The 27,500-nt window shown below is 34.8% G+C and overlaps 1 protein-coding gene across 1 annotated transcript in view; it reads left to right on the top strand.

Annotated features, from left to right (window-relative positions):
• The window catches only part of LOC144973268 (uncharacterized), a 26,902-nt gene extending 5,830 nt beyond the window's left edge, over positions 1–21,072 (top strand). Inside the window, exons 2-10 of the mRNA XM_078915514.1 lie at positions 5,232–5,561; positions 6,049–6,269; positions 8,009–8,126; positions 8,779–8,882; positions 9,265–9,345; positions 9,655–9,781; positions 10,229–10,351; positions 11,650–13,594; positions 15,953–21,072. Coding sequence (XP_078771640.1) covers positions 5,232–5,561; positions 6,049–6,269; positions 8,009–8,126; positions 8,779–8,882; positions 9,265–9,345; positions 9,655–9,781; positions 10,229–10,351; positions 11,650–13,594; positions 15,953–16,494 — 3,591 coding nt within the window. The 3' untranslated portion in view covers positions 16,495–21,072. The remainder of the gene's footprint in view (positions 1–5,231; positions 5,562–6,048; positions 6,270–8,008; positions 8,127–8,778; positions 8,883–9,264; positions 9,346–9,654; positions 9,782–10,228; positions 10,352–11,649; positions 13,595–15,952) is intronic.
• The last annotated feature ends 6,428 nt before the right edge of the window (positions 21,073–27,500 follow it).

The following is a 27,500-nucleotide window of genomic DNA, read 5'->3' as shown; positions in this document are numbered from 1 at the left end:
ACAGTGATTTTGAGAATTTCTCAGAAACTTTCCGCTGAATTTGCAGTGTCAAACATTTTCCTCAAAACCACAAAGTCACCATTATGTCTTATGTCATATTTTGACACCTGTGCATAGTCTCGTGAAATTTAGTGACGTCCCGTGAAATTTAGTGGCCAGACGGAATGGCACCAGATGTCACAATTGACACAGACGACCAGTGGTGTTCTTTGATTAGCTAGTTGATGGTTGAAGGGGAAGGGGAGGGACAAATCTCTCTCTTTCTCTCTCTCTCTCTCTCTCTCTCTCTCTCTCTCTCTCTCTCTCTCTCTCTCTCTCTCTCTCTCTCTCTCTCTCTCTCTCTCTCTCTCTCTTCCTCTTTCCCTTTGCCTTTCTTTCTATTTCTCTTTTCTTCATTTTTTTTGTGTTCATATTCTAGAATTTCTAAGATCAATTCATAAATTATTCTAGTAGAGAAGTCTCCCCTTCTCCTTCTCTCTCTCTTTATTTCTTTCACAATCATCCAATAAATCATCTGGTTATACTGAGATAATGCATTAGAATAAAGCAATTGAGATTGGCTTAGTTTACTCTTCTTTCTTTTTACCTTTTGACTATGGCTTTAAATTTGAGAGATTCTTGGGTTTTATTTATAAGCTGAATAACCACTAGGTTTCGGTAAAAAATAAAAGATATTGTAGCCTGCTTTATAAAGTAAAAATCAAAACAAAACAACACTTTCTGGCCTTTTATTTGAAAAACATTGTGAAAAGGACAATTCATTAAATGTTTACTACCACATCATCCTACCACCACTCCTACTACAACCACCACCACACCATCATCCCTAGCACCACTACTACTACAAATAACATCACATCATCCCTACCACCACTACCACTACAACTACCACTACATCATCATTCCTACCACAGCTACTACAACAACCACCACACAATCATCCATACGACCACTACTACTATAATCACTACCACATCATCCCTATAACCACTACAACTACAACCACCACCCTAGTACAACCACCAAATGTAATTACACTTTCAACTTTTGAAATTCTCAGAGTCTGACAGAAGCCCCCATCGGTTTAATAGAACACGCTCCAACAATTTGTAAAGACAGCTCAGTAGAGATATGGGTCTGTAACTATCGGCCTCCTTCGCCAGTTTCCCGGGCTTCAGGATGGCAACTATCTTCGAATGCTTCCACACTTGTGGGAGCTTTCCTTTTGCAAGGACGTCAGACATTGCCTCTGCCAGCCAGGCCCATGTTCTGGGGCCCAGATGCGTCACCATATCGGGATATACGCCGTCTATCCCTGCTGCTTTACAGTTCTTCACATCACTAATGGCTGCACTTACTTCTCGGGGACTGAACGGGGATGTCCAGTCCGACTCCTCCGCAGGTAGCGAGTCCAAAATCGTACGGTACGCCTTGCGGACACAGCGCTCAAAAGCATGATTAGGGACCCGTTTGCTACGGTTCTTAATATTCTTGGCGATTGTGTCTGCCTCACATTCCGGTGAAGGCTTCGCGTAATTCCGGTCCAGATCCAATTTCTTTATCAAACGCCAAGCGTGGCGGCTGGAGTGTGTAAAGTCGAGACTTACCACGATCTCCTGCCACTGTTGCTTCCTTCCCTCTGCCAGAGACTGAAGTAGTCTATTGGCTACGTCCTGGGACTGGGTCTGCTGGTACTCTTTGTACAGCTTTTTCGACTCTGTTGTCCAGCAAGGGGTTTAGAATTTCCGTTTGCCCCGTGGAATAGAACGTTGATCGCTCTTAACCAGTAGCCTGCTAAATCTGGTTATATTCTCGGACTTGGAAGGAATGGCAGGGCAAACCTGCTCGGGTATAGGAACTGAATTCCTCCCAGTCAACCTTCTTGAAGTTCCATTTGCAAAGTGGGAGAGACTGCACCCTCGGTATTGTCACCCCAGCTGTGACAAGAACTGTCCTGTGCTGGCTGTGCAGAAAGTCCCTGAGGACTGTTCGCTTCACCTGCAGCGGTTCACCGTTCGCACCTTTCGTAACGAGGGTGAGGTCTGGAGTATACTCCTTCTTATGGCGGGTACCCCTGAAGGTACCCTTGGCTGTAGGATCGTACACTAGGTGTAGATCGTTACAGTCCATCCATGAGCGGAGTTGTCTTCCTGCCTCGTTGCAGTCTCGGTAGCCCCATTCGTGATTGTGGCTATTAAAGTCTCCCAGACAGATGGAAGGATGGCTGACCACCGGTACCGGTGGTGTAGTCCAAATCGCTCTAGGTGTTTTGTAAATATTATGCAAACACAGTCCACCTACTTCCACGGAAATTCGGTTCACCCCATTGCTGTCCTTTACGCTCTCTATGACCCTTACCTTCGATGGCTCTTTAGCGTAAATGCTAACCCCTCCTTTGAGCCTTGAAGTGTCCTCTCGTTGGACCACCGTATAACCTGGGATCTGGAATCGGGAAGATTGTGTGAATAAAGGTGGGTCTCCTGTAACAGGAGGATGTCAATGCTATGGGAGGCCAGTAGCATCGGGAGACGTGCTAGGCAGTGATGATATAGACTTATGTTTTATGTATAAAAATCAAAGAAATGATCAGGGGAGAGGGGTGGGGGTGGGAGGTAGGGTGAGAAGAGAGGCGTCGGGAGAGATAAGTGAGGAGTGCTAATGATTAGGTATTGGATTCGTAGAGATAAAGACGTCGAGTGCAGAGTGTGTAATCAACAATGCAATGTGCTGGTTTTGCCTTCTTATTATTATATGATACTGAAAGAACATTAAACCACCTGTTATTGAATGAATAAAGATGCACTAAACACTGCACCTCATTATAATATGATGAGACCTTATTGAAACCACCCATAAAATCTTGAAAACATGAACATCTCAATCATGTAGGCTGGAGCCAACTTGAGACTTAAACTGGACAAATTCTCTGTTATCTATGAGTATCAGAATTAAAAAAAAAAAATAAAAAAAATAAGAGAACTATTTAAATATGGTTTCTTGTCAAAACAATTATTTAAACAGTTCAGTGATAGTATAAAAAAATTAAATGTGTTGTTTTTGAAAATTTAAATTACAATTGTATCTCTGACTCTTGACATTTGTCTGAATAACCCATGCCAAAATCAGGTTCTCCTGTAATCATTTTGAGATATAAAAAGAGGTATACAACTATAGTTTCAACTGGTTATTGATTATTATCTGGTGGAACGCTCTCTCTCTCTCTCTCTCTCTCTCTCTCTCTCTCTCTCTCTCTCTCTCTCTCTCTCTCTCTCTCTCTCTCTCTCTCTCTGTTTTTAAGGGGACTTTTTGATGTGTTTTGTTTTGCTGCAATTCTTCTCTTCCCTCTGTTGAAAAAACATCTGAAATATGAATATACGAAACTTATACATTGTTGTTACTGCCCTTTTCTCAACTTAATTATCATTTTTTATTACCACTCTACTACTGTCTCAACATCTTACCTGTACAGATAAAGGTCAGTGACTGATAGGTGATGACACTTACAATACAACAGGTAGTGTCTTGCAATCACTGAACCGCACATTAACATTCAGTGTCAGAAGTCATAGATATCTTATTTGACATTGTCTTTTTTATGTAACTTTGTAATGTCTCCTGTCAATGACTCATTATTTTTGTTTTTTACATTATTGTTTTCTGATGTGAATGTGCAAGACAAAAAGAAATGACATTTATTATTATGTTGTTTCTCAGTTAGTATGGGGGTCCTGATTGCTGAATGATAGCACACTTGCTTCACAAGGATATATATATATATATATATATATATATATATATATATATATATATATATATATATATATATATATATAATATATATATATATTATATAATATATTATTATCCATTGGCTATCTACTTGAGCGTAATCAAAAATTTATTTGATCCCTGAAGAAGTGATTGGTAGCTGGGAATATTAGATATGGTTGAAAGTTCAATTACTGTTGTTCGTATAATGCTACAGAAACTGGAATAAATTTATGTTCCTCACGCCTTATTACTGGTTATTGTGTACTGTAAATGACTATGAGTTTTTATTAAGATTGAGTTTGGATGGGGTGTGGGCTGAATTTGGGGGGGAGGGGGGGGGGGGGGGGGTTACAATTAAATCATTTGCATTACTCATACATCAATCATTTTTGTATGCATGACTTAGGAGCCTCTTTGTTTCTCACTCAATAGACTGATGGTTCCTTTGATTTCACCATTTCTAGTCAGAAGTCTTTCCACTTTTGACAGGTTTTTTGGGTTTTTTTGGTGTTCAGAAAATTTTTAATTTATGGACGTGGTTTTGATCTGTTTTACAATTTCAAACATTACAAATCTGTATAATTGTAACAGGTAGTGTTCTATGATCAAAATGCCCATGGCACTAACACTAAGAGAAGTGTTTAGACGCCAGTAACTGCACTTCTTGAGTTGAGAAAATTTGCTTAGTTGCTTTCTTCACTGTTACTTTGAAAAGAATTAAAGGATTGAAATAGAAGAGGAAGAATTTATCAGCTTTCCGTATATGGACTGAATTAAAAAGTGTGGTGTGGGGTATGCAGATGCTTTGCACTGTTCACCTTTGTAGAGATCTTTGTTATTAGGCACAGACTTAAATTATACTTTTACCAACAAAAATAATTGACGACAAGAGTGTAATTCTGGGTAGCGGTGAATCTTGGATGTTCATATTGATCTGTTATAATTGTAATGTTTGAAGGCCGCTTTGTTAAAGTAACATCAATGACAATATCAGCAGCTATGACATAATGAATCTTCGATGCTAAATTCAAAAGAATTGATGTGCACATTTTTTATTCTGTTGTTATGAAGTTTTCAGTCTCATGTTTGGGGCATGAGGAATCATTTGTCTTTGTAGCTCTTAAACTATAACTTGCTATGTTCAACATCATTATTGTTTTTTTTGGGGGTTTTTTTTGGTCTTTTAAAAAAAAATCGTCATGCAGTCAAAAATAGGAAATGTGCTTACATAGTATAAATACCAAAGGTATTTCATTTTGATATCATAGTAAAGAAAGGAAGAAGTAAATGTGCATCAAGTGTTATTAGGCTGGTGAACACTACACCCACTTGACCTCCCCCAACCCCCTAATAAAATAAAAATGTAGATGAACAGGTGATGAAATGTCAAAACAATACCAAAATATTGATAAATCTTTTCAGCCTATGTTTGACCGTATAAAATTTATATCTTTATCCAGAGTTCCACTCCCAAATCTGATGAGGAACTTGCCCAAGAAGCATTATCTGTGAATGGGGACAGTTTTGTAGTCAAGTTATTCAAGGCATTACATAGTTCCACACTGACATGTCCATCCTGTGGGGATCGATCACAGACCTTTGACCCTTATCTCTGTGTGTCCTTGCCCCTCCCTCAGCGGTCCCCTCGTTTGATGTTCATCAACATTGTTTTCCTAGAGCCCCACGGGGGTTACAAGTGTATTAAGATTGGTCTGGTGGTCAACCACTTTGATACAGTACAAGAGTTACGAGAAAGCATTTCCACTGAAGCTGGAATACCAGTTTCTCAGGTAGAGCCTTTTTTTTTCTTTTTTTTTTCTCGTCTGTATGCCTTTGACATTGTTCATATAGGCAAGGTTCATATATTTTTTTTCTAATGGCATCATTTAGAACTAGAGATTAAATAGAGATACACTACAAGAAGTAGGAGTAGTGTATTTATGTCTCATTTTTGCCTTTTGGTCATTTTTCGAAAGCAAATGTTGCTTTTCTTTTCTTCTGTTTTTTCATCCTGTTTTTGGAATAAGCTAGCTCAAATTTTTATTTTTATCTATATTAGAATCATTACTATATATATGGATGTATTGTCATTGACTTAAATAGACTTTTCAAGTATAATGATTTAAACTTGTTATCATAATCATTATCTTCTTTACCATTATGACACCAATCCTTCATTTTGTTGCCACAACTGTCACCACCACCATCATCATCATCATCACCATCTTCGTAATCGTGTATATCATAATTAAAGCATATTTTCCTTTTTTTTTCAAGATAATCCTGTGTCAGTTGACCAAAGAAGGATTCGGTGCTACCTACAGCAATGAGCAGCCTTTGTCGGATATAGCTGACAATGATATGATTTATGCCCTAGAGACGCATTCAGATGGCCGAGGAGTAGGGGCAGATAACAACCAGACTGACAATCAATTTGACTCTCCCATTGCGCAAGTTCTTGTTATCCATGTTGAAAAGACAGACAAATCATCTCAGAGGTAATTCGTAAGATAACACACTAGATTATCTTTGGGGGTCCTTTTAGCTCAATTGGTAGAGCACTCACTTCACACACCCTGGGTGAAGTTGAATTTTTTTTGTTCTTTCTGACCACCCTGTCCACTCAGTAACGATCCACGGGCTAGCAAGCAATTGCTTTTGTCCATTTCACGCTATAGAAACTGAGATAATCCCTGGCCCCATGGGCCTAATGCTTGGAAGGGCGACCTTTGTCACTATTTTTCAGAGATCTGACTAGGGATACATGACAGTGATTTTCTGCTGTGCTTCTCCTCAGAGTGATAAACACTGTTGATTTTCAACTGAGCCAGCCAAACTTCTGATATTCTTTTGCTTCCAGTCTTTTGGTTTCTGAATCCTTTGTCAGTTCTCAATAAGAAAAGTGATGAAAAACTAGATTGTTTCCATAATTACACAATAGTTTCACAACTGTTCACCATATAAAAAAATTGTTTTGTAACAACTTTTTAATTTTTGCCCAAAATACTTTTTTTGCTTTCAGATTCATATTTTTTAATAGATAGTTGGAAGAAAATTGATCCATTTTATTTTTGTTGTACTTACTTATGGATTCGTTTTCCTGCTTATTATTACAGCATTATGAAGAAACGATTTAAGAAAAATAAGATGCAATTCTTTCACTTTAGGCTGTTGCAATTTTTTTTCTTGAAATTGTGAATTTTTACAAAGAGAAAACTGATTTTCTATTTAATACCTGTGTGAGGTGTTATTGTATTTCTTGATTATAAAGAAAATCAGCACCCTTTAACAAAGGAGGTGTGTGAAAGGACTTGACTTGTAGATTGGAGGTTATGGATTTGGTTCACTCCTCCTCCTCCTCCTCCTCCCCCCCCCCCCCCCCCCCCCGTCCCCCACCTCATTGTACTGCTTGGCCTTGAGCAAGTCTTCATACTCTAGATGACTTTCAGCTTGCACTTTGGCTGGAATATTTCAGTCTTCTATCGAAATATAGGCTAAATACAAATTACACCAAGTAGATGAATAAAGAATATAAAAAATAAATATGAATATCAATATCTGTAAGGTGCATTTCCATAGATTCAACCATCCTATTGCGATATGTAAAACTATAAGATAAACTCTCTTCTCATACATTTTTTTGTCAAAGTCTTACACAATATGCATCAGCCATTAAGTCCATTTGGATAATGTGCTCAGTGACACCAATAAAAAAAAAAAAAAAATTGTGGTGTTCATTTGTGACAAATTGTCTTAAAATAGTGTTATGTCCAGGTAAACTAGATTCTGAAAATTGAATTTGATGGAAAAATGGTTAGTATTAAAATATATGAGAGTTGGGTAAATTACATCAATTCTTATAATTTGTACATATTAATTCAAATAAAATTGTTTCATTTTCAGTTAAAAGTCAATTTTCAGCATAATGCCCTGTCAAGACCAGGGTTCAAATTTTCTCTCAGTGACCATACACAACATGAGTTGACTGTGGTGACAAAATGATATACTGTACTGCAATGGAAGTGGTGAAAAGTCCATGGAGTCAGATTTTTATCTCTTTTCTGAGATGAGATGTGAAACTAAAAGTTTCGCTTAGTTTCTATGGTTTTCGTAGTATGTTGGTCTATTGCAAAGTACTTCCATGATTAATGGCTTCTCAGACTAAAATTTTACTTGTCCTGTCTTGATTCTTAAAGCAAATTTACTCATATTATATTTTTTAATGTCTGGTCTTCAGCCGTAGGTTTGGATTACCCAGTGTCATTGAAGTCAGCAGGGACATCAGATGGAAAGACTTGCAGAAAGAAATGCTCTACCAACTGGGTGATGCTGTCTTTGAGGAGATTCATTCTCAGGTAGTTTGTACATTTTATTTAATTTGACTTTAACGTTAGGCGGGTTGCATCCTGGTCATTAAATGATTCGAATTAGACAAAGAGTTTAAAAGCTATCCTCCTTAATTGTAAATAATCTCAAATAAAAAACTGAAAAAAGAAATAAAAAAGAATGCTATCAAGTTTTGCTATCATGTTTTCATATAATGTGATTTTACCCTGAAAAGGGTGCCATAAATGCATGAGAGATCTTAATATATTGCTGAAATGTTAGCAAAGAGTTTTTTAAAAAATATTTCTGCTTGCTCCCAATATTTATTTAATTGAATGACATGAGATTTCTGCAAGCAATAAATAAATTTATTTATACATTCACGTAACAATTACAATTACAGATAATCCTAAATCAATTCATTTATTGAACCAACATGTTTCTTTGTCTACTTAAGTGATCATTGTTGTTTCATTCTTCAACTTCTGACATTTTCAAATATCACAATTTAGACTTGCTTTACATAATGTTACTATTCTAATCGTTTTTTGGCTAAAGATGATTTGAGCTTGAAATGTTAATTGTGAATATTAAAATATTTTTTGGTAGGCTTTTATAACCATTTTGGTGCAATATGTTAATGGTCAACAGCTTTGGCAGCCTAATCCATTGTCATTTCAGAGATTAAGTAATCTATTCATGATGCAAGTTTGGGATGGGAGCTCTCAAAATGGCCACCTGTCGATGGATGTTGAAATGCCTCTCTATACACAAGCAGCTGAAAGGTAAACTGGAATGAGATATCGCAAATTACACCATTGAAAAATAAACACTTTGAAGTTTTTTTAAGGTCAGAGAAAAAAAAGTCATAGTGTGTCTATGTCAATACAAATATTTGGGTTTATCTTGTTTGATGTTATTGCTTTGGGTTACAATATTATGTTAAAGATTTGCCGGCTCTGCTCCATATACTCTTTACTTTTTGGGTCCTGTTTAAAAGATTTCAACAACATGGGCTGCAAAGAAGAAGAATAAAAATACTCTAAAACTGGAAGGTTTTCTTTGAGATCCAAATGTATCTAAATCAGGATTCAAATGCACAGACTATTCACATTTATATTGTTGTTTCACTGTTTATATTGATATGAATGTCATTTTTTTTTTCAGAGCTTTAGACACATTGTCTGAGGATTTTGGTCCTTTACACATTAAAATCCTGTCTATTTGGAACACACAGACAAAAAACAAGTAAGACTTCTGTTTTCAGAAATTTTGTTTGAAATTCCATAGGCTTTTCATTAGTTGTGCTTTTTAAAAAAATTGTGTACACTTTCTCTAATATGTTAAAGAGGCAGACGATTTTAAAGGCTGTAATTTTTCTTAAAATATTGTTTTCAGTCTGCAAAGAATTTTTAAAAATTGTTATTGTTATTATTCGAACTTGTTCTTCTTTCAAATGGCTTGTGATCTTTTATATTCTACTTTTTTATTAATCTATTTATTTATTTATTTCTTCATTTATCTTTTTATACACATATACTGTTTTGTTCATGTCAGGGTGTTTGTTGATGACAGAGAGCGAATAACAGAACATTCATCTGTGAGGGAGTTGTCATCCAACCCTCCAAGTCTGGATACTGTGTCACTGTACGAATGTTTTAAACTGTACACTCAGGAGGAGAAGGTATATGAAGCTTGAATACAATTTGAGCATTGACTTTGTGCCTTTGAATGCTAGACCTTAGTACATTCTATCGAATAGGAATTAATTCTTATCCACTGTGGTGCTTTGATTGATAAAACTTGAGATTTAGCCTTATTTGACAATAAATAGATGAATGAGAATGTTTATCCATATCTGAGTAGTATTCATCAAAAATGTATTAAGAAATAAATTGGTTGAAGATTTTGATATTTTATATAGTTAATTATAATTTTTAAGATGTTTTTTATTCGACAGACATTCTTTATGGGATTGCTCAAGGAGATCCCATTAGATCAGTCAGCCCCTCTCTCTCCATTTAGCAGTAATTGGGTTGCTTTGTTCCTAAGGTCATTCATTGTGATATTATATTCAACCGTTTTGGAATGATGTGGATTTTATATGCATTTTGTTTTTTCTTCCCCCCAGCTTATTGGAGAGGATGCGTGGATGTGTCCTCATTGCAAACAACTCCAACAAGGCACTGTCAAATCCCTTGGTCTGTGGTCATTACCTGATATTCTCATCTTGCATCTGAAGCGATTTAAACAGGTTTTTCTCAACTTTTCTCATTTTTAAAATGGCGAAATGGCTTTTCAATATTTTAGGCATTTCCGTTGTATATATACATACATACATACATACATACATACATACATACATACATACATACATACATACATACATACATACATACATACATACATACATACATACATACATACATACATACATACATACATACACACATACATACATACGTGCGTGTGTGCATGCGTACGTACGTACGTACGTCCATTCATCCATCCATCCATCCTTCCATCCATCCATCCATCCATCCTCCATCCATCCATCCATCCATCCATACATCTATCCATACACCCATCCATCCATACATACATACCTGCCATTTACCCCGATAAGATTGGATTAGCTCAGATTTTTTTTCTCAAATTATAGCGTCCCACAGGAATACAAGAATCTCTGGGGGTTTTTCCTTCTTGTGACAACACAAATAATTATAATGAATATAATTACTAAAATGCGAAATAGGATTTTCATGTTATGCAACTTAAACATTTTTGGAATAGCCAGCAGTACTCACTATATGTGCTGGACAATCTTTAGAATAAGTTTTGGATATTGTGAAAGCAATATTGTGTATGAGGTATTTATTGACAGCATAGTTATCAATATCAATGGAGATAGTCGTTTTGATCTAAACTTCCTTTCATTTGCCTACCAACTGCTTCGGGAGTCTTCATTGTTGCCAAAATGCCAAGAATACCATAGTTTATTTTTCTTTCTTAATTTAAGATTAAGGTTAGTTCTGAATTGACTGATTTATGTTTATTAAAGGAAGGGACTAGATGTTGCAGGATTCATACCCAAGGAATGATTTGATTTCTCTACTTTGCAAATAGGTCAAGTTTTGATTTTAATTTTGAGAATTTTTGAGAACTTTTGGTATAATTATGGGGGATTAATTGAGAGACACATGATGCAGAGTAGTGTGTGTAAAATTTGTTTGATTTCTGTACCTTTTGGAATCACTACAGTTAAAAAGGAATCTTTTCTTTTTCCAAAGGTATAGAATGAAATCAAATGTCTTGTTTTGGCGATGAAAATAGATTGAATGATAAACAAAGCCCTGAGGATGATTTTGGAATGTTTTCTTCAGTTTTGAGTAAAAAAAGAAAGAATGTGAATGAAATTTAGTTAGGTTTGATTTTAGATACTTTTCTCGCCATCATGTTTTATGATTCAATTGTTTCACAGAATGATCTAAGATTATTGTCAGTTTTACTTGTTTTCATCCCCTTTGATACTTACATCTCTTTGCATTGCAGACTGGTCGCAGCAAGCTGAACACCTTAGTAGAATTCCCTATTGATGACTTTGACATGTCACCTCACTTATCCCCTGGTAATAAATCAACGTCTCATGTCAAATCAGACAATTCTACTTATGACTTGGTTGGTGTCTGCAACCATTATGGCAATATGATGGGAGGCCACTACACAGCTTTCTGTCGAAGTCCAGTCGATGGGAAGTGGAGGGAGTTCAATGACACTAAAGTACGAGAAGTTGACGGCCCTGTGGCCACCAAAGAAGCTTATCTCCTTTTTTATCAACGTAGAAGTCTTAGTAAAGACATCAATCAGAAATTGTTTACTGGGGATCACTGGGTGTTTTCCCTTCCTTTGTCCCAGCAAGAGGAAAAAGAATCCCCATCGTCACCAGATAAATCACCACAGGAAGAGAAAGAAATTTCGCAGTCTACTTTCAGAGTTCATAAAACTCGCTCAAGGTCAACTTCACCATCTTTGCGACGTCGTCAAAGTGGTAGTCCCACTAAAAGAGTACCATTGCAACCTTCAACACCTCAACCGAAGAGGAAGCCAGCTGTGTTGTCATATTATGACAATAACGATGAGGACAATGATGATGATAGAGAAAATGAATATAATAGAGAGGAGGAATTTAATGATGTTCATACTTCAGCACAGTCTAGTCCTGAGAAATTGCGGCATCCGTCACAACCACAACAACATACAGTGAGACAGAGCCGTCCTTTGCAAAGACAACTATCCTCACCCAGTGATGTTGCAAGGAGGATTAAATCTTTAGGCAAAAGTCCAACACGTGGTGTATTTGAGAGACGTAATGATGCCGAGGATGCCACATATGCCCCAAGTAAAATGCCAACAAAGCATATATCTTACCAGGAGAATAGTTTAAGCGCACCTGACAAATCAAAAAATCACCTCGTCGTTTCTGTGATTAGGCATCCGACTAAGGAAAATGGAATCGAGCCCTCTTCAGGCTCCAATGGTTTGAAGTATAGAAATGACAACAGAAATGGTTTTCAGTATGTTGGATCCAGCTCAACAACAACAATACCAACATCACCCTTTTCATCACAAAAAGATGCACTAGACAATTATGAGTTAAGAAATAATGGTGTTCATGATGAAACTCGATTGGACTCAGGTGCTAAATACCCAACATCCTTATCATCCTCTTCACACATTCCATCTTGCCATATTACTAGTGATAAGTATTCCAATAATGAAATTAGATCTGGACATTCTTCTCATTCTGACACGCATAATAATAAATACAATAAAGATGACTTTGTCAGTGGTTTACAAGTTAATTTGGACATGTATAATTCCCGTCATAATCATTTGTCTTCTAGTCAAGTTTCCAAATCTAATGACTTCGAATCAACCTTACCCTCTTCCAGTTCTGGTGAAGCTCGAAGAAGACTCGCAGAGCACATCAAACAAAACAGCTTTGAGAAGGACATCAGACATGAATACCCTACAACTACAACTAGACCAACATCTAACACCAGCAGTGGAAAATATCAATCACAAAATAGCTATGACCGTGCTCAAAGGAATCCAGTTGATTTCACCACCCTTTTAGACAATAGTGGAAATAAATATCGCCTTAGGCATGACCTTGCTAAAAGAAGTCCTTTAAATTTGGAGCATTTGTCAATTATTGATGACCATGAATTCGCTGCTTTATCTGACCTTGATGTTAGAGGTCATGACCTCCATGATGACTCGAATCCTCCCTTGAAATCATACAGATCTGAGGATTACGGGAGTCATAAAGATCGACAGTCTTACCCACCCCGCATTGGAGATGAGGATTACCTCCTCTATTCAAATGATACTTACCAAGAATCAAGTCTTCAATCTCGCTTGAAGGAAGATGAGCTGCGTCAGCTGGCTCAGAAACATTTTGGTGAGCCTAGTCCAGGAGTTCCATCATTCAGTGGTGAGTAAGAATAACTATGCTGTCTTATCTTCTCCTAAATTGCTCTCTTCTGGTTAGCAATGAAATTCTAGTGTTTTAAATTCGGTAAGCTCATTCATATCCCTTTGAAATGCACTTTGTGCTTTAAAACATACTAACAGAAATTGTGCTTTCAATGAGCAGAATATGTAAATATTGGAAAGCACACAATATTTCCAACCCGTTTGTTTGGTTCAATGACTTTTGTTTGGTGTTAATGTCCTAATACTATGGTAGTCTATTAATAGACTACATCTTGGCTAGTCATTTTGTTGCAGCTGTTATTAAATCACACTTGTTAGTGCATCACACAAGATTTATTTTTTTTTTATTGTTATGGCTTCCCTGATACTTTTAATATTACATCTTCTGTCCTCGTCATTTAAAAAGAAATTTTATAGTTTTTTCCAATTACCAACAAAAGATTTTAAGGTAAACAGGTATCACACAGAAGAGGATAAGGAAATGATCCTTCATAAAAGCCTACATTTATTTCTACCATATTAATCTCAGATTGTTTTTATTTTAAGCTTTGGATATAGCTTTGAAAGCTGTTTAACTAACAATAATAATAGTAGTAACGTATGGCGTACATCAACCCAGCTTCGGAAGTCTTCCTACGCCCTTAGAAACAATGAACACAGTAGATTTTGATTTAGATGGAAGAGGAGAAAAACTGGTGGTCATCAATTCAAGCTCTTATTTCCTTTAATGAGATCATGAGCAACTCTGGAAAAGATCCATTGCTCACATGATGTTGTCATTTTCTGATGATTTGTTATTTCTGCTATTCTGTTAATCAATATCCTGTTTCATTGATTTTACATTAATTGTTTAGCAATTAATAGTTTTCAATTCATTTTATAGTCGATTGATTTTCTAACTTTTCCCGAAGCAGCTGTCCTAAAATATGATTTATTATTTTTTTTCATATGTTACCAATTTGGTCTTAACTTAATCATGCACTATAATTAATTGAATATATGTTGTTATTATGGGAAAAACCATGCACATCACGCTTGAATAAATTTTAAGGTATGTTATCTCTAAAATCAATTTAGGTGATTTCATGGATATTTTTTTATTTCAAGGCATTCTTTTATAATATCTTTGCTCCAAGTTCGCGCCATTTTTAGTAAACTGTCAATAACGGACGTGTTCTGTATATCTTTTGTTTTATTATTTTTAACACCACTTTGGTCTGCCAGATGATGAAATAATTTTTCAGTTTTTACTTTTCTTTGTAAACCCAATCTCCTTTACAAAAATAGTGATTTCTCAGAAACCATCAACAACACATGAAGGCGGTTGGACACTTATACTTAAAATATTGAGGCCACTGCTTCTGCATAATGAAGTCAATCGTATTATAAAAGAAAAAGAAGGCTGAAAGACCCAATAGCGCTTCTGCAAACAAACTAGTTTTGAGTCAGAGTTAATTCTATCCTTCTGTATATTCAGCAGTGTTGGTATCTGAGACTGCTGAGTTACTGTTCACTAATGACTCAGAATTGGGGATAAGCTTTGGCCCCCAGAATGGCATGATCTTTCTTTTTATAACCCAATGTGGAGCATACCATAGAAAGAGAAATGTCCATCATTGGGGATAATAAAATGTATAAAATATGTAATTTTTTTTTATTAACTCATTGTATTAAAACGTATTAATGGTTAATTTCACTTTCCTTTGGTTTGATAACACTGGCATGGTCTCTCATAACAGATTGAAGATTTCAAATCTTTTGAAGATTTGAGTTATAATTTCTTTAGATCCCACAGATAATAATTCGTTTTTTGGTTCTACCTATTCCTTGTCCAAAAGACGACAAACTTTTAAATACCTATCCTATATAAATTAGGGGGGAAGAGAACCTTCAGCTTAATTTTTTTTTTAACTTCTGCATTTATATTGTGCAATATCCATTTGACATGTTGAAAGCGCTTTACAGGACGTCCCTGGCTAACAGCAACACATAACATGTAGGACAAGACATGATGCCTACAAGGTGATTTTTCAGGTTTTGTTTTTAGACAGAGACAATAGTGTTTCTGGCCCGGTAATCGTGTTTACACCTCAGTGCAGTGAGAGAATGTGAGTAAAAAGCCTTTTCCAAGGACTCAACTTTGCACTGCTTAGTAGAGCAGGTCTCGAACCCAAGACACCAGTCCATAAGCGACTGTCATGCCACAAGATCCCAAAGCTACACAATATTCAAATATGGGCTCTTACCTTCGCTGGTTGTAAAACAAGACTCATAAGTTGAAATCTAGAAAAAATTATCTCAACTTGACTTTTTGATGTGTATGCAGCTCATGATGCATCTTTTATTTATTCCTTAGATCCACCGATAATGGGAGAAAGCAGTAAGTCTTCAACATTGTATCAGAAGTATGCCACCATAGCCAGATCTAGAGAAATATCTCCATCCAGTCACTATCCTTCTCACCATCATAATAACCACAACCATCCATATCACAACTTTTACCATCACAACGACTCTGGTGATTTGTTATTATCATCATCATCAACATCAATGTCAGTGCCGCGTTCCATCACGGACCAGAACATCAGCTACAACAATTACAACAACCCCTCAGAGCTACCCACTTTGCTGGAAGAAAATGGCAGAGGTTTCGACTCTCGTAGAGATTCACCAATTTCTTCATCTTCTCGACTAACCGAGAGAGAGATTAACTTGATACGCAGCTATGATAAGGGATCATGGCGTGTTCCTAGTAGTCTCACTGGCACCAGACTTACATCTTCTTATGGCACCCGTAGATTTATGCGCCCTAGGGGATGGGGCATAAGCCCACCAAAGACGAGTAAACTCCCGACCAGTAATGTCCCAGCACCTTGTTTGAGGGAGTCATCTGTATGATTTTAAGAAATATTTTATTATTTTCTATTCTTGATTTCTGAAATCAATATTCTGATAATTTTTTTTTCTAATTATCCTTGCAATCAGACAATTACTTTGAACTTACTTTAGGCATTTAGTTTATTTTCATTTTTATGTTTTAGGGGGAGAGGGGGATGGGGTTTGGTGGATTTTTTTTCTTTTTTAAAGTTTAGTATTAAAGTAAGAGTTTGAGTACTTGGATCGGCGTTTAGGGGAGGTTGGTTCAATATATACAATCAGGTTATTAGCCATTTAACATTTTATGTAGTCGAGTTCTTCAACTTTATTCACATTGTCATTTTTCATATCACATCACATTGATACACCCAGATTGAAATTATACCTCTAACTCTGTGTAAATTCTGTACATAAAGGAAGTGATCATGTTTTTGAATAACTTAGAGAGGCAGATGCCAACTTCTACTCATTTGGTATCAATTATGACTACCAACTTGGTAACTGTCTGCCATAGCTTTGTCCAACTATCTATGTTGCATAATCATTTCATGATTCTTGTATATTTTCTGTGATAATCATTGTCAAATCATCTTTGTTTAGCTCTAAAGTAAATTAAAAGATTTTCCTTTTAGGTATTAGGATCTAAGGGAATTTAATTTTTTACTTTTTATTATTTGAAATATAATTTATTTATTTTACTTAAGAAAAACAAACAAACTGAGGGATAACTAACATTCCAGACTGAAATTCCATATAATATTCCATTATAGTAAAAGATGTTTCCACCACGAACCCTACCCCAAGTTCTTTGTCAAATTGGACCCATCTCAAGTGATAGAACTATAACAAAAGAGAAAACAATTGGCTCCATATCATTATCATAGATTGTCATTTATTTTAATGATCTAAAAATAACAAAGTTAATTATATGATCTTCAAATTAAGAATTAAAAAATTTGAGGTTTTATATAGCGCAGTATCCACTTAATGTGCTTAAAACGATTTACAAGGTGTTCCAAGCCAACAGCAACACTTAACATGAATGATGGATCATGATGCCCATAAGGTGCTAGTACATTTTTTTCTTCTTTTTTTTTTACAAAGTTAGTTATGGAACCAGGCAGGTACCTACTCATTTTATATTGGTGTAGAGAGAGAGAGAGAGAATGTGAGTAAAGAGCCTTTACCAAGGACTCAACTTTGCACCGTCCACAGCGGAACTTGGACCAAGGACCTACTGATCAGAAGCCAAATGTCATAGCACAAGGCATAAAAGTCATAAAAGGTTTTAAAAATTATAAACAACTAATTATGTTTTCCACTGTTTCTGTTTTACCTAATGTTTGGATCAGAAAAGTTTGTGATTATTTTTTTCTCGCCTCTCAAGTGGTATTTTGTTTTTAATTTACTTATTCCTTATTCCTGTTTCCTTAACTTCAGTTTCAGGCAGAGTGGAAAGTGGTCCTCTTTTTTCAATTTTTCAATAATTTTATATTATTTTTTTCTTTTAACGATTTTTACCAAGAGAACAGTAATGGACATCAGAAAGGCTAGATGGTGAAAATTATAACTTTTGCTATGCGTAATAAAGGATATTCTAAGAGTGCTAGTACAAAAATGGTGGCCTGACAAGTGACTCGAACTGTAATGAAATAAAATTTGTTGATAGGGCCTGCTGAAGTAATAGATGAACCATTGTGAAGAGCATTGAGCATGGTGAATCTATGGAAATATCCACATTCAATGTTCATAATCAGTTTGTTTATTTAAAACAAGTCTGCAGTCATGACCAAATATAGTAAAATGAGATGAATTTTGACTGAAAGAAATTCAATTCCGTTATAAAATGGATAATGCTTTGTAATAATGCCATTGCTGTTTTGGTTTGTTGTTTGTATTATTTTTTTTATTTAATTTTCTCTTTCATTTCTCGGACATTCTGAATCATTTGTAAGGCTGTGAATGTTTACTCTGTTCTCATTCTCTACTATTACATGTTTTGTTTTGTTTGTTGGGTTTTTATGGTTTTTATTATTTGAAAGTATGTTCATTTGTATATAGAGTTAATAATATCGGTTTGAATATATTCATAGGACGGTGAATAACTTGAATGAGGTGTTTTGTGGTGTGAATGTTTGTAATAAGTAAAAATATATCTTTAAAAAAAAGAAATACATAGATCGCTCAGAATAAGAAGTGTCTATGTCCTTGAAGACCAAAAGGGGACAACTGTACCTTTTTTTAATCTTGAGCCATCAATGTAAGAAGAAAGATTCTATGTATTTAACTTGATTGAAGTGTGAACAAAATATTAGACTACCTCATAAGAACCTGTTGCTGCTTTATATCATAAATGCATCTAGTTGTGTTCACCTCAGCTGATTCATCAATCAGTCATAATGATTGCATGCCACATAATAAGATCTCCGACATGTTTACTACAGCAAAGAAAAAAGGATGTAAAACTATGACTTTTTAAATCCCAACGACACACCTTTGACAAAATAAACACACACACTTTGCAGTTTCTTAATATTCAAATACTAAGGCAACATAAAATCTCTGTAACTGTCCTTTACTGGGATAAAATAGTTTTGTTTTGATTTTTTTTAAAATGTTGTTTCCTCTGTCAAATTGAAATGAGAGGACTGTGACCATCTCATATGTAGTGTATATTGGGCAAAACAATTAGGGCCACTTTCTATCCTGATGGACTGGGTGGGGATCCTGACTTCCCATAGCGGGCAGGGGGGTACATACTGTGTCTTCTATCCCCTTATATCTGTTTTCCAACATGCTTTCTGTCTTTGTCTTGGAATGAGATTACTTGGTTTTGTCCTGGTGCTGGCCGGAGTCCTAGCTGGGAGGGAAACAGTCAAATGCATAGTTATTGTTTTGGGAGATGATATTTTTTTCCTTGTAAATCATCTCTCTGTTATGTATTATTATTTTTATTTTGAATGTATAATGTAAGCATTTGAGTGTGTTCCTCTTTGTTGGATTTTGTGCTTGTGTCTGGATGAGACTTGTAGGTGATTTCAAACTAAGTACATTGGTGGTATGATCTTGGAATCTACATCTGATCCCTATTTGTCCTAAGTTCCCCTTTGTCTTACTTTTTCTTGGGTGCTTTAATTGTAATTCTATAACTTTTTACTATCCCATTTTCTTCCTTTTTACTGGCGCTGATATAACCTAAATGTGTTGCAAGCGCCGTAAAACCCTTAAAAACAAAAACAATATCCTGATGGATTGAGTACTCTTTTGTGATCTTGTAATATGAACCTCTCACTCTACTCAGGTGTAAAATGAATACCTAACGGCGTTGTCTCTTTCAGAAAAAAAGTGTCAAGTGTTGCTGTTTGACAGGGACCCGTTGTAAATATTTTGAGTACATTTAGCGGATATTGCGATGCATGAATGCTCATGTTTTGTTTTATGCAAAGGGCAGAGTGGGGAATCATAGCATGTCGTTGGGTTTGACATGGCAGACATTTCTATATGAAAGACAATATTTTGTGATTGTGTGTTTATAAATATATATAATATATATCAGTCACATGGTGAACATTTTTGTTGTTTTGCGTTTTTGTGTGTGTTTTTTTTCATTTTTTTTTTAAAAGCCCAATATCTCCTGAGCATTTTAATCTTTATTTGAAGCAAATCGGTTGATTTTTCATGAAGCTATGGTCATATGCATGGGCTAGGGTGTTTACAAGAGTTGAAATTATGTATGCGGGTGGTTGGATGGGAGCATCACCCTTGAATCATATACCTATGATGTTCGCATGGGTGTACGATCCGATAGTGATGTCGTTTCTTCTTCTCTTTACTAGCCTATCCTGCTTCTTTGGTTTGTGATTGTATTTTTGACAGGGGATATTTTTTTTTCTGTAAATCTTCTGCCTGTTTGTTCTTGGTTATTTATGATTTAGCTTATGATATCAACGAACAACAAAAATTATGTATAATAATTACCTTCATAAAAAAAAATATTTAGGAGTAGAATTCGATTAAAATGTTTCATCAATATGTAGAAGGTTTGATTTTACTATTTTTTATGAGAACTCATTTTCCATAAAAATTGACCTCTTGACTAAAATTGTCATCTCCGTTTGAAGCTTTTCACCATGCGACTGATTATCTCTAGGGCGCCCACATATATATATATCCTCTCTCGATTAGCTGGCCACCTCATAATGGGCAGGGAGGCAGTTACTGTGTCTTCTATCCCCCTTCTATCTGATCCCTGTTTGTTCCCAGTTCCCCTTTGTCTTACTTTCTCTTGGATGCTTTAATTGTAATTCCAGAACTTTTACTATTCCATTTTCTTCCTTTTTACTTTTACTGTCGCTGATATAACCTGAATGTGTTGCAAGCGCCGTAAAACCCTTAAAAACAAACAATCATTAGTGGGGACCTGTGCTTGTGTCAGGATGAGACCTTTAGGTGATCTCAAACTAAGTATACTGATAGTGTGCTCTTGGAATCTACATCTTTTCCATATTTGAACTTATTCCCCTTTGTCTCCCTTTTTCTTGGGATATGACTTAAATGTGTTGCACGCGCCTTAAAACCTTTAAAAAGAAAAAAAACAAACTTGATTAGACGTCTTATGGCTTTATGTTAATTTATTGGGGTAATGACATGGTGGACATTTCTTTTGTGTGTTGGTGTATATATCCGCTCTCGATTAGACGTCTTATGGCTTTATGGGAATGTATATGTGTATTGTCAGTAAAAAATACAAATAAAATATGTCATTTTTGGCAAAGATTCCAAGTAAGACAGTGATGTTTCAAGACTAGGTAAAGACAGACATTACTTCTATCATCTCCTTCTTTTCTCCCTCTCATCTAAAGCTATCATCTGATTTTTCTGACATTTTACTACTGACTTATAAGTTTCGTAAATGCTGCTAAACTGCCCTAGAAACTCAATATGATTTGTTTAAATTCTATCCTGGCATGTATATTGTTAAATCAAAACTATATCATTTGCATTTATCTATCATCAAATTAGAAATAAGAATAGAATTTTATTCGAAGTATAAGTCAATACTTTAATGATGGTTTTATTTTGTTTTTGTTGTTGTTTTTTTGGGGGTTTTTTCGTTGGCTGGTATAAATCTTCCCCAATTGTAGATGTTAAATATTTTATTTATATTATGGTTGTGACTAAAAGGGGAAAATTGTAAATATGCAAGTACGGGATCATTAACAAAGCTTATTTAGTTTTGTACACATATATTGATGAATATCGATTGCTTAATTGCTTCATTATATACTCAATGGCATATCTAATAATAACTTGAAATCATTGTTGTTGATTTACCTAAATATCAAATCAGGTAAAAATGTCTTCTATTACTAAAATATAAGTAGAAAAAAATATGGCTTACTGTAGATGTTTATAGAACAGAAATTTAAGGATGGAATAAGGCTATACTTCTTTTGGATCAGCTTCAAATCTCTGTTGAACTCATCCCTCCCTTTTATCTTTTTTTATTTTTTATTTTAGGTGCTTGTTAGCTTGATATGTATCTTTTCACTTTTATATCACCTCCCTGTGACATTGTGACACAAAAGTGTCCATGTTTGTTAAAACAAGTAATCGAGCAGTCCAAAAAAAAAAGGTGGTCCAAATCTCATTATGTCTTTTGATTCACACATTGGGCGGGGTAAAATTCATTTGCCCAATGTGCAATTTTATACAGATAAAGCAATGAGTCTGATTTCAGCTACATTTCATGCTCAACTCAACATAAAACTGCAATACTAAGTGTTAATTATAATTAAACCCCAAAACAGGTCGATCTGTTGATTCCCTAAATCACTGATATCCTCATAAGGCTTTTCTTGTCATCATTTTGCCTAGCATGATATGTTAGGCCTCTTTTCTTTTTTTTTTTTTTTTTTTGTCTTTCTGGATTCTACGTATTGTTTCAACGTTTTTATTGTTTTTGTTGCTTGCTGAAGAATGGTTTTGAGCCAGAATTGTTCATTACTAAGTGCACTTTTCCTTTTTTAAAAAAAATTTCTTTTGGAAGTTGTTTATTTCATGTTTGGTCAATAACTGAAGAACGTCAAAAGATTGGAGGAGATCGGAGAATGACAGCTGCCTGAACCAGTGGATTTTACTTTGAAACACACCATTGCTGTGTCCCCACAGACACGGAGTGGGGGTTTTTTGTTTGTTTTATTTTCCTAACTTGGTAGCAATAAAAACACAATCATAGCTTATATAAGCATTATCTGAGAGTACAGCTCAATTTTCTTCCTTTTTACTGGCACTGATATGACCTAAATGTGTTGCAAGCACCGTAAAACCCTTAAAAACAAAACAAAAAAAAAACAATATTCAGTCCATATGATTCACAGGTGGAGATTCTTGACTACTCTCACGTGCCTGGAAGGTTTCATGACTGTCTTCCATTCCCTATTGGTTTTTAAAATTTTATTTTTATTATCATTGTTATTATTATTATTATTATTATTATTATTATTATTATTATTATTATTATTATTATTATTATTATTATTATTATTATTATTATTTTATTATTACTATTACTATTATCATTATTACTGTCATTAATATTATTGGTATTATTATTTTTGTCTTTGTTCATGTTTAAGAGGCAAATTGGTTTCACCCTAGACCGGCCTAAAATATTCTGCTGTTTATTTAGAAGGAGAATATCTTTTTTTTTTCCACTTGATATCAATCACCCCTTATTCAAGTGCATTTTTTAGATCATCAAAGGGACTATATCGTTGATGGGCTATTGTTTTATATAGTTAAGTCAAATGGGTTCATTTCTCTTGGATCTTTTTCCGTCTTTTCTTTTTTTTTTTTTTAACTCATCTCTTTCATTTTAGTTATTACTGGGTGCATGCTAGCATAATCGATCAGGTTTTGACCATTCACTTTACTTTTTACTGGTATTGGGTGACTTTAAAAGCGTTGCAAATACCGTACAATCTTTAAAAACAAACTAATGTTATAAATCGTTATACAAGAGAGGTTTATCATTATTAGCAATGACTTGGAAGAATTTCTAATAAATTTGATTGTATGAATTGATATAATTTGACCCACATTTCATAAACTTGTTATTTGAAATCACAATTTATTTCAAAGATTTTTAACTAGACAAATTTTTAAGTGATTTAATATGGTCACTTTTTTGTTTGAATGTTTTGATTTTTGGTTTGTTTGGGTTTTGTGCGTGTGTTTTGTTTGGTTTTGGTTTTTGGACCAAAGTAAAAGTTGCCAGATTGTTTTATTAATATGCCTTTAACTTTGGTCACAAAATACCTTCCGTGGTCGATTGTGAAATCCATGTCAAAATGTAAGCATGGTGATATTATGATTGTCAATTACAATTTCATGGTTTTTATAAAGCATCTTTTTGATTATATTTTGACATTTAAAATGAATGATGTTTTGTTGTTAAATTCTAGAAAAGAACAATTACAAATTCCCAACACCTAATTTTATGAGGGAAATTTTGTTGCTGTATTTTATCTTTTTTTTCCTTTTTTTTTTTTTACGGGCGAGTCACCGTGTTTTGACTCATGAGGTAGGTTTAGATAGAACATAGAATATAGAGTGTTTGAATCAAACATGAATTTATTTCGATTCGTTTCAAGTAAATACTAAGCTGCCTGAAGCTGCGGAATGTAAAAGCATTGAACTAAAATGAATATAGCAAGGAATTTTTCAGGAAACAACAACAACAAAAAAATAATTAAAAAGAACCAATATAAATTATGAGACTTATGTGAATTCCAAAGATTTTGAATATTGCCCTGTAGCTGTCATCTGCATTTTTTGTGGCCGCAAATATCAGGGCGTTCCGCAAATTTTGGCAAATTTCCCAAAATTGGCAAATTTGGGGGAAATTGGCAAATCGCGTGGCAAATTTTGGGGAGAAAAAAAAGAAGCGAAAACAAAATAACGGAAAAAAAAAGTGCGAAACTTGAGAAATGTTGCAGCTTTGCCTGGGACTAAACCAAGGGAAGCTACTCTCTACGGATAATGATCCTTTAAAATCTTTGTAACAACGCTAATCACAGTCATTTCATTTCTCAAGTCCTTAAATGTCATATATTGTCTTTTATATAATTTTTTTCTGTATCGCGTGTTAATTTTTACTGAAACGCTTAGTTTTCCTCCGCAAATTTTTGGGCAAATTTCTTGGCAAATTTCTGGGGTTTTTTTGGCAAATTTTAGGTCCCAATTTGGCAAAAAATGCCGATGACAGCCCTGTAGTTTCCCTCAGCCTTTTGGACTTTACATGATGTATTGCCATTTATGCTTTTGCTGTCTGATGAAGTTTGGGGACTGTTATGCTCTTTATTTTTCTTTATTTTTTTTTTTTTTTTGATCAGTCATTTTAATTTTTGTCAAATACATTTAAGGTCCACTGCTTTAGGCATCTTGAATTCCCAAGGCTTTTCTAATGGCGGTATTTTATTATTATTATTATTATTATTATTATTATTATTATTATTATTATTTTCATTATAATAAAAACATGTTTAATTTGTGTTGATTAAGGCGTTAAGATTAAACCTTTGTTACTTATTATCCCTTCCATTCATCATTCCATCAGAAATGTAAATAGTGTAAGCCCCATGCTTATATTGAGAAGTAAAACACTGTATTATACCACATGTATCATATGGAATTAATATATTATATATCATTTTCAGATTTTGTTATCAGAGAATTACATTCATTATTTGATTGTTATGATTTGTTGATTATTTTTCAACATTTTTTGTCTAAGATTTAGACTTCATTTTCAACTCTTTTTTTATTCATGTGATTTTTAAATATTTTTTTTATATATATAAACGCTCTTGGTTGTGAAAAGTGAAGAAAAATGTATATTTTGTATCTTTTATTTCACGTTTAAGTTTTCCTATAGAATACAAAAGTAATGAAGTATGTTAATGGAAAGCAAAAAATACATTGAAAAATTATAATGATATGTGCTTTTGTCTATTTCACCATAAATAATAAATAAATACTGACCTGGCCCAATCTGGTATTTTGAAGGGTAGTTTGAGACAAGTCACAAGGAAAAATAGCTTTCAATTTTTCTGCTGGCTCCAAATTTTAGTTTATATCCTAGTCTTATGTTCCCATAGTGGGCAGAGAGGTACTTACTATGTCTTCTATTCACCTATATTTGTTTTCCAACTGCTTTATGTCTATGTCTTGGAATGAGATTACTTGGTTTTGTCCTGACCCTTGTCAGATACCCTGGCTGAGAGGAAAACAGTCAAATGTATAGTTAGTTTTGGGAGATGATTTTTTTTCTTCTTGTAAATCATCTCTTTGTTTTGCACTGTATTATGTTTTGTTTACGTATTATTTATGATTTGTAAACATTTGAGCGTATTCCTCTTTGTGGCTGGGTGGGGTTCCTACCTCCTATAGCGGGCAGGGAGGTACTTGCTGTGTCTTTTATCCCCTGTTATCTGTTTTCCAATTGCTTTCTGTCTTTGTCTTGGAATGAGATTGCTTGGTTTTGTCCTGACCTTGGTCGGAGTCCTTGGCTGAGAGGGAAACAGTCGAATGTATAGTTATAGTTTTGGGAGATGATATTTTTTTCCTTGTAAATCATCTCTCTGTTGTTATGTATTGTATTATGTTTAGTTTACACATTATATTATATGATTGGTAAACATTTGAGTGTATTCCTCTTAGTTGGGACCTGTGTTTGTGTCTGGATGAGACTTTTAGTGATCTCAAACTAAGTACTTTGATAGTGTACTTTTGGAATCTACACCTGTTTCTTTTTTGAACCAATTCCCCTTTGTCTTCCCTTTTTCTCGGATGCTTTATTGTAATTCTATAACTTTTTACCATCCCATTTTCTTTCTTTTTACTGGCGCTGATATAACCTTAATGTGTTGCAAGCGCCGTAAAACCCTTAAAAACAAACAAAACAAAACAACCTCTTTGTGGGAACCTGTGCTTGTGTATGGATGAGACTTATAGATCTCAAACTAAGTACATTGATGGTGTGCTATTGGAATCTACATCTGTTTCCTATTTGAACAAATTCCACCTTGTCTTACCTTTTCTTGAGTGCTTTAGTAGTAATTCTAGAACTTTTTACTATCCCATTTTCTTCCTTTTTACTGGCGCTGATATGACCTTAATGTGTTGCAAGTGTCGTAAAACCCTTAAAAACAAACAAACAAAATTTGTCTTATGTTGTTTTGTTTTTTTCTCTTCAACTCATCCAGAATCTTTTTTCTTATAATCTTCCAACTGTCCCATTGTGTTCTTTTTTTTAACTGGTAGTGAATTGTAATAACCCTAAAACAAATAAACTTTGTATTGGCTTTATGTCCTTCTAATTTCCAGGAGATTTTTTATCTGGAAGAAGACACGGCTGTGGACAGTTAGTTAAATGTTTCTTTTTGTGAAATGTGATACTTTTTTTTTCTTGCGCATATAAACATTTTTCTGTACTATATGATATCAACTCTGTTGATAGGAAGTATTCTATAAACATAGACGTATCCCTTTTATGTGGGGTATAGATGGTCTCAAACTTTACTCACGGAAAGATTGCTCTGGAATACATGGGTGGGGTTCCCGACCTCCCATAGTGGACAGGGATGTACTTGCTGTGTCTTGTATCCCCCTGTGTCTGTTTGCTTTCTGTCCTTGTCTTGGAATGAGATTACTTGGTGTAGTCCTGACCCTGGCCGGAGTCATCGACTGGGGGAGGAGCAGTCAAATGTATAGTACACTGATAGTAAGCTCTTGGAATCTACTTCTGTTCCCTATTTGAATACTCTAGTCTTTCTTTCCCTCGATTCCTTTAAATGGTAAATCTGGATATTTTATTTTTTTTACTATCACATTTTCTTCCTTTTTACCGACGTCGATATGAGCTAAATATGTATCACTAGCGCCGTTAAAAACAACAACAAAAAAACCTCTTGACTGTTCCTAGACCCAGGCAAATCGTAACCTTTTAATTAAGTCTCAGAGTG

The sequence above is a fragment of the Berghia stephanieae genome, chromosome 5 (genome assembly GCF_034508935.2).
Source record: "Berghia stephanieae isolate SIO BIC M18660-M18661 chromosome 5, UCSD_Bste_1.3, whole genome shotgun sequence".
NCBI classification, from domain to species: domain Eukaryota; kingdom Metazoa; phylum Mollusca; class Gastropoda; order Nudibranchia; family Aeolidiidae; genus Berghia; species Berghia stephanieae.
Note: the sequence above shows the minus strand (reverse complement) of the source record. Positions and strands in the feature narration are given on the sequence as shown.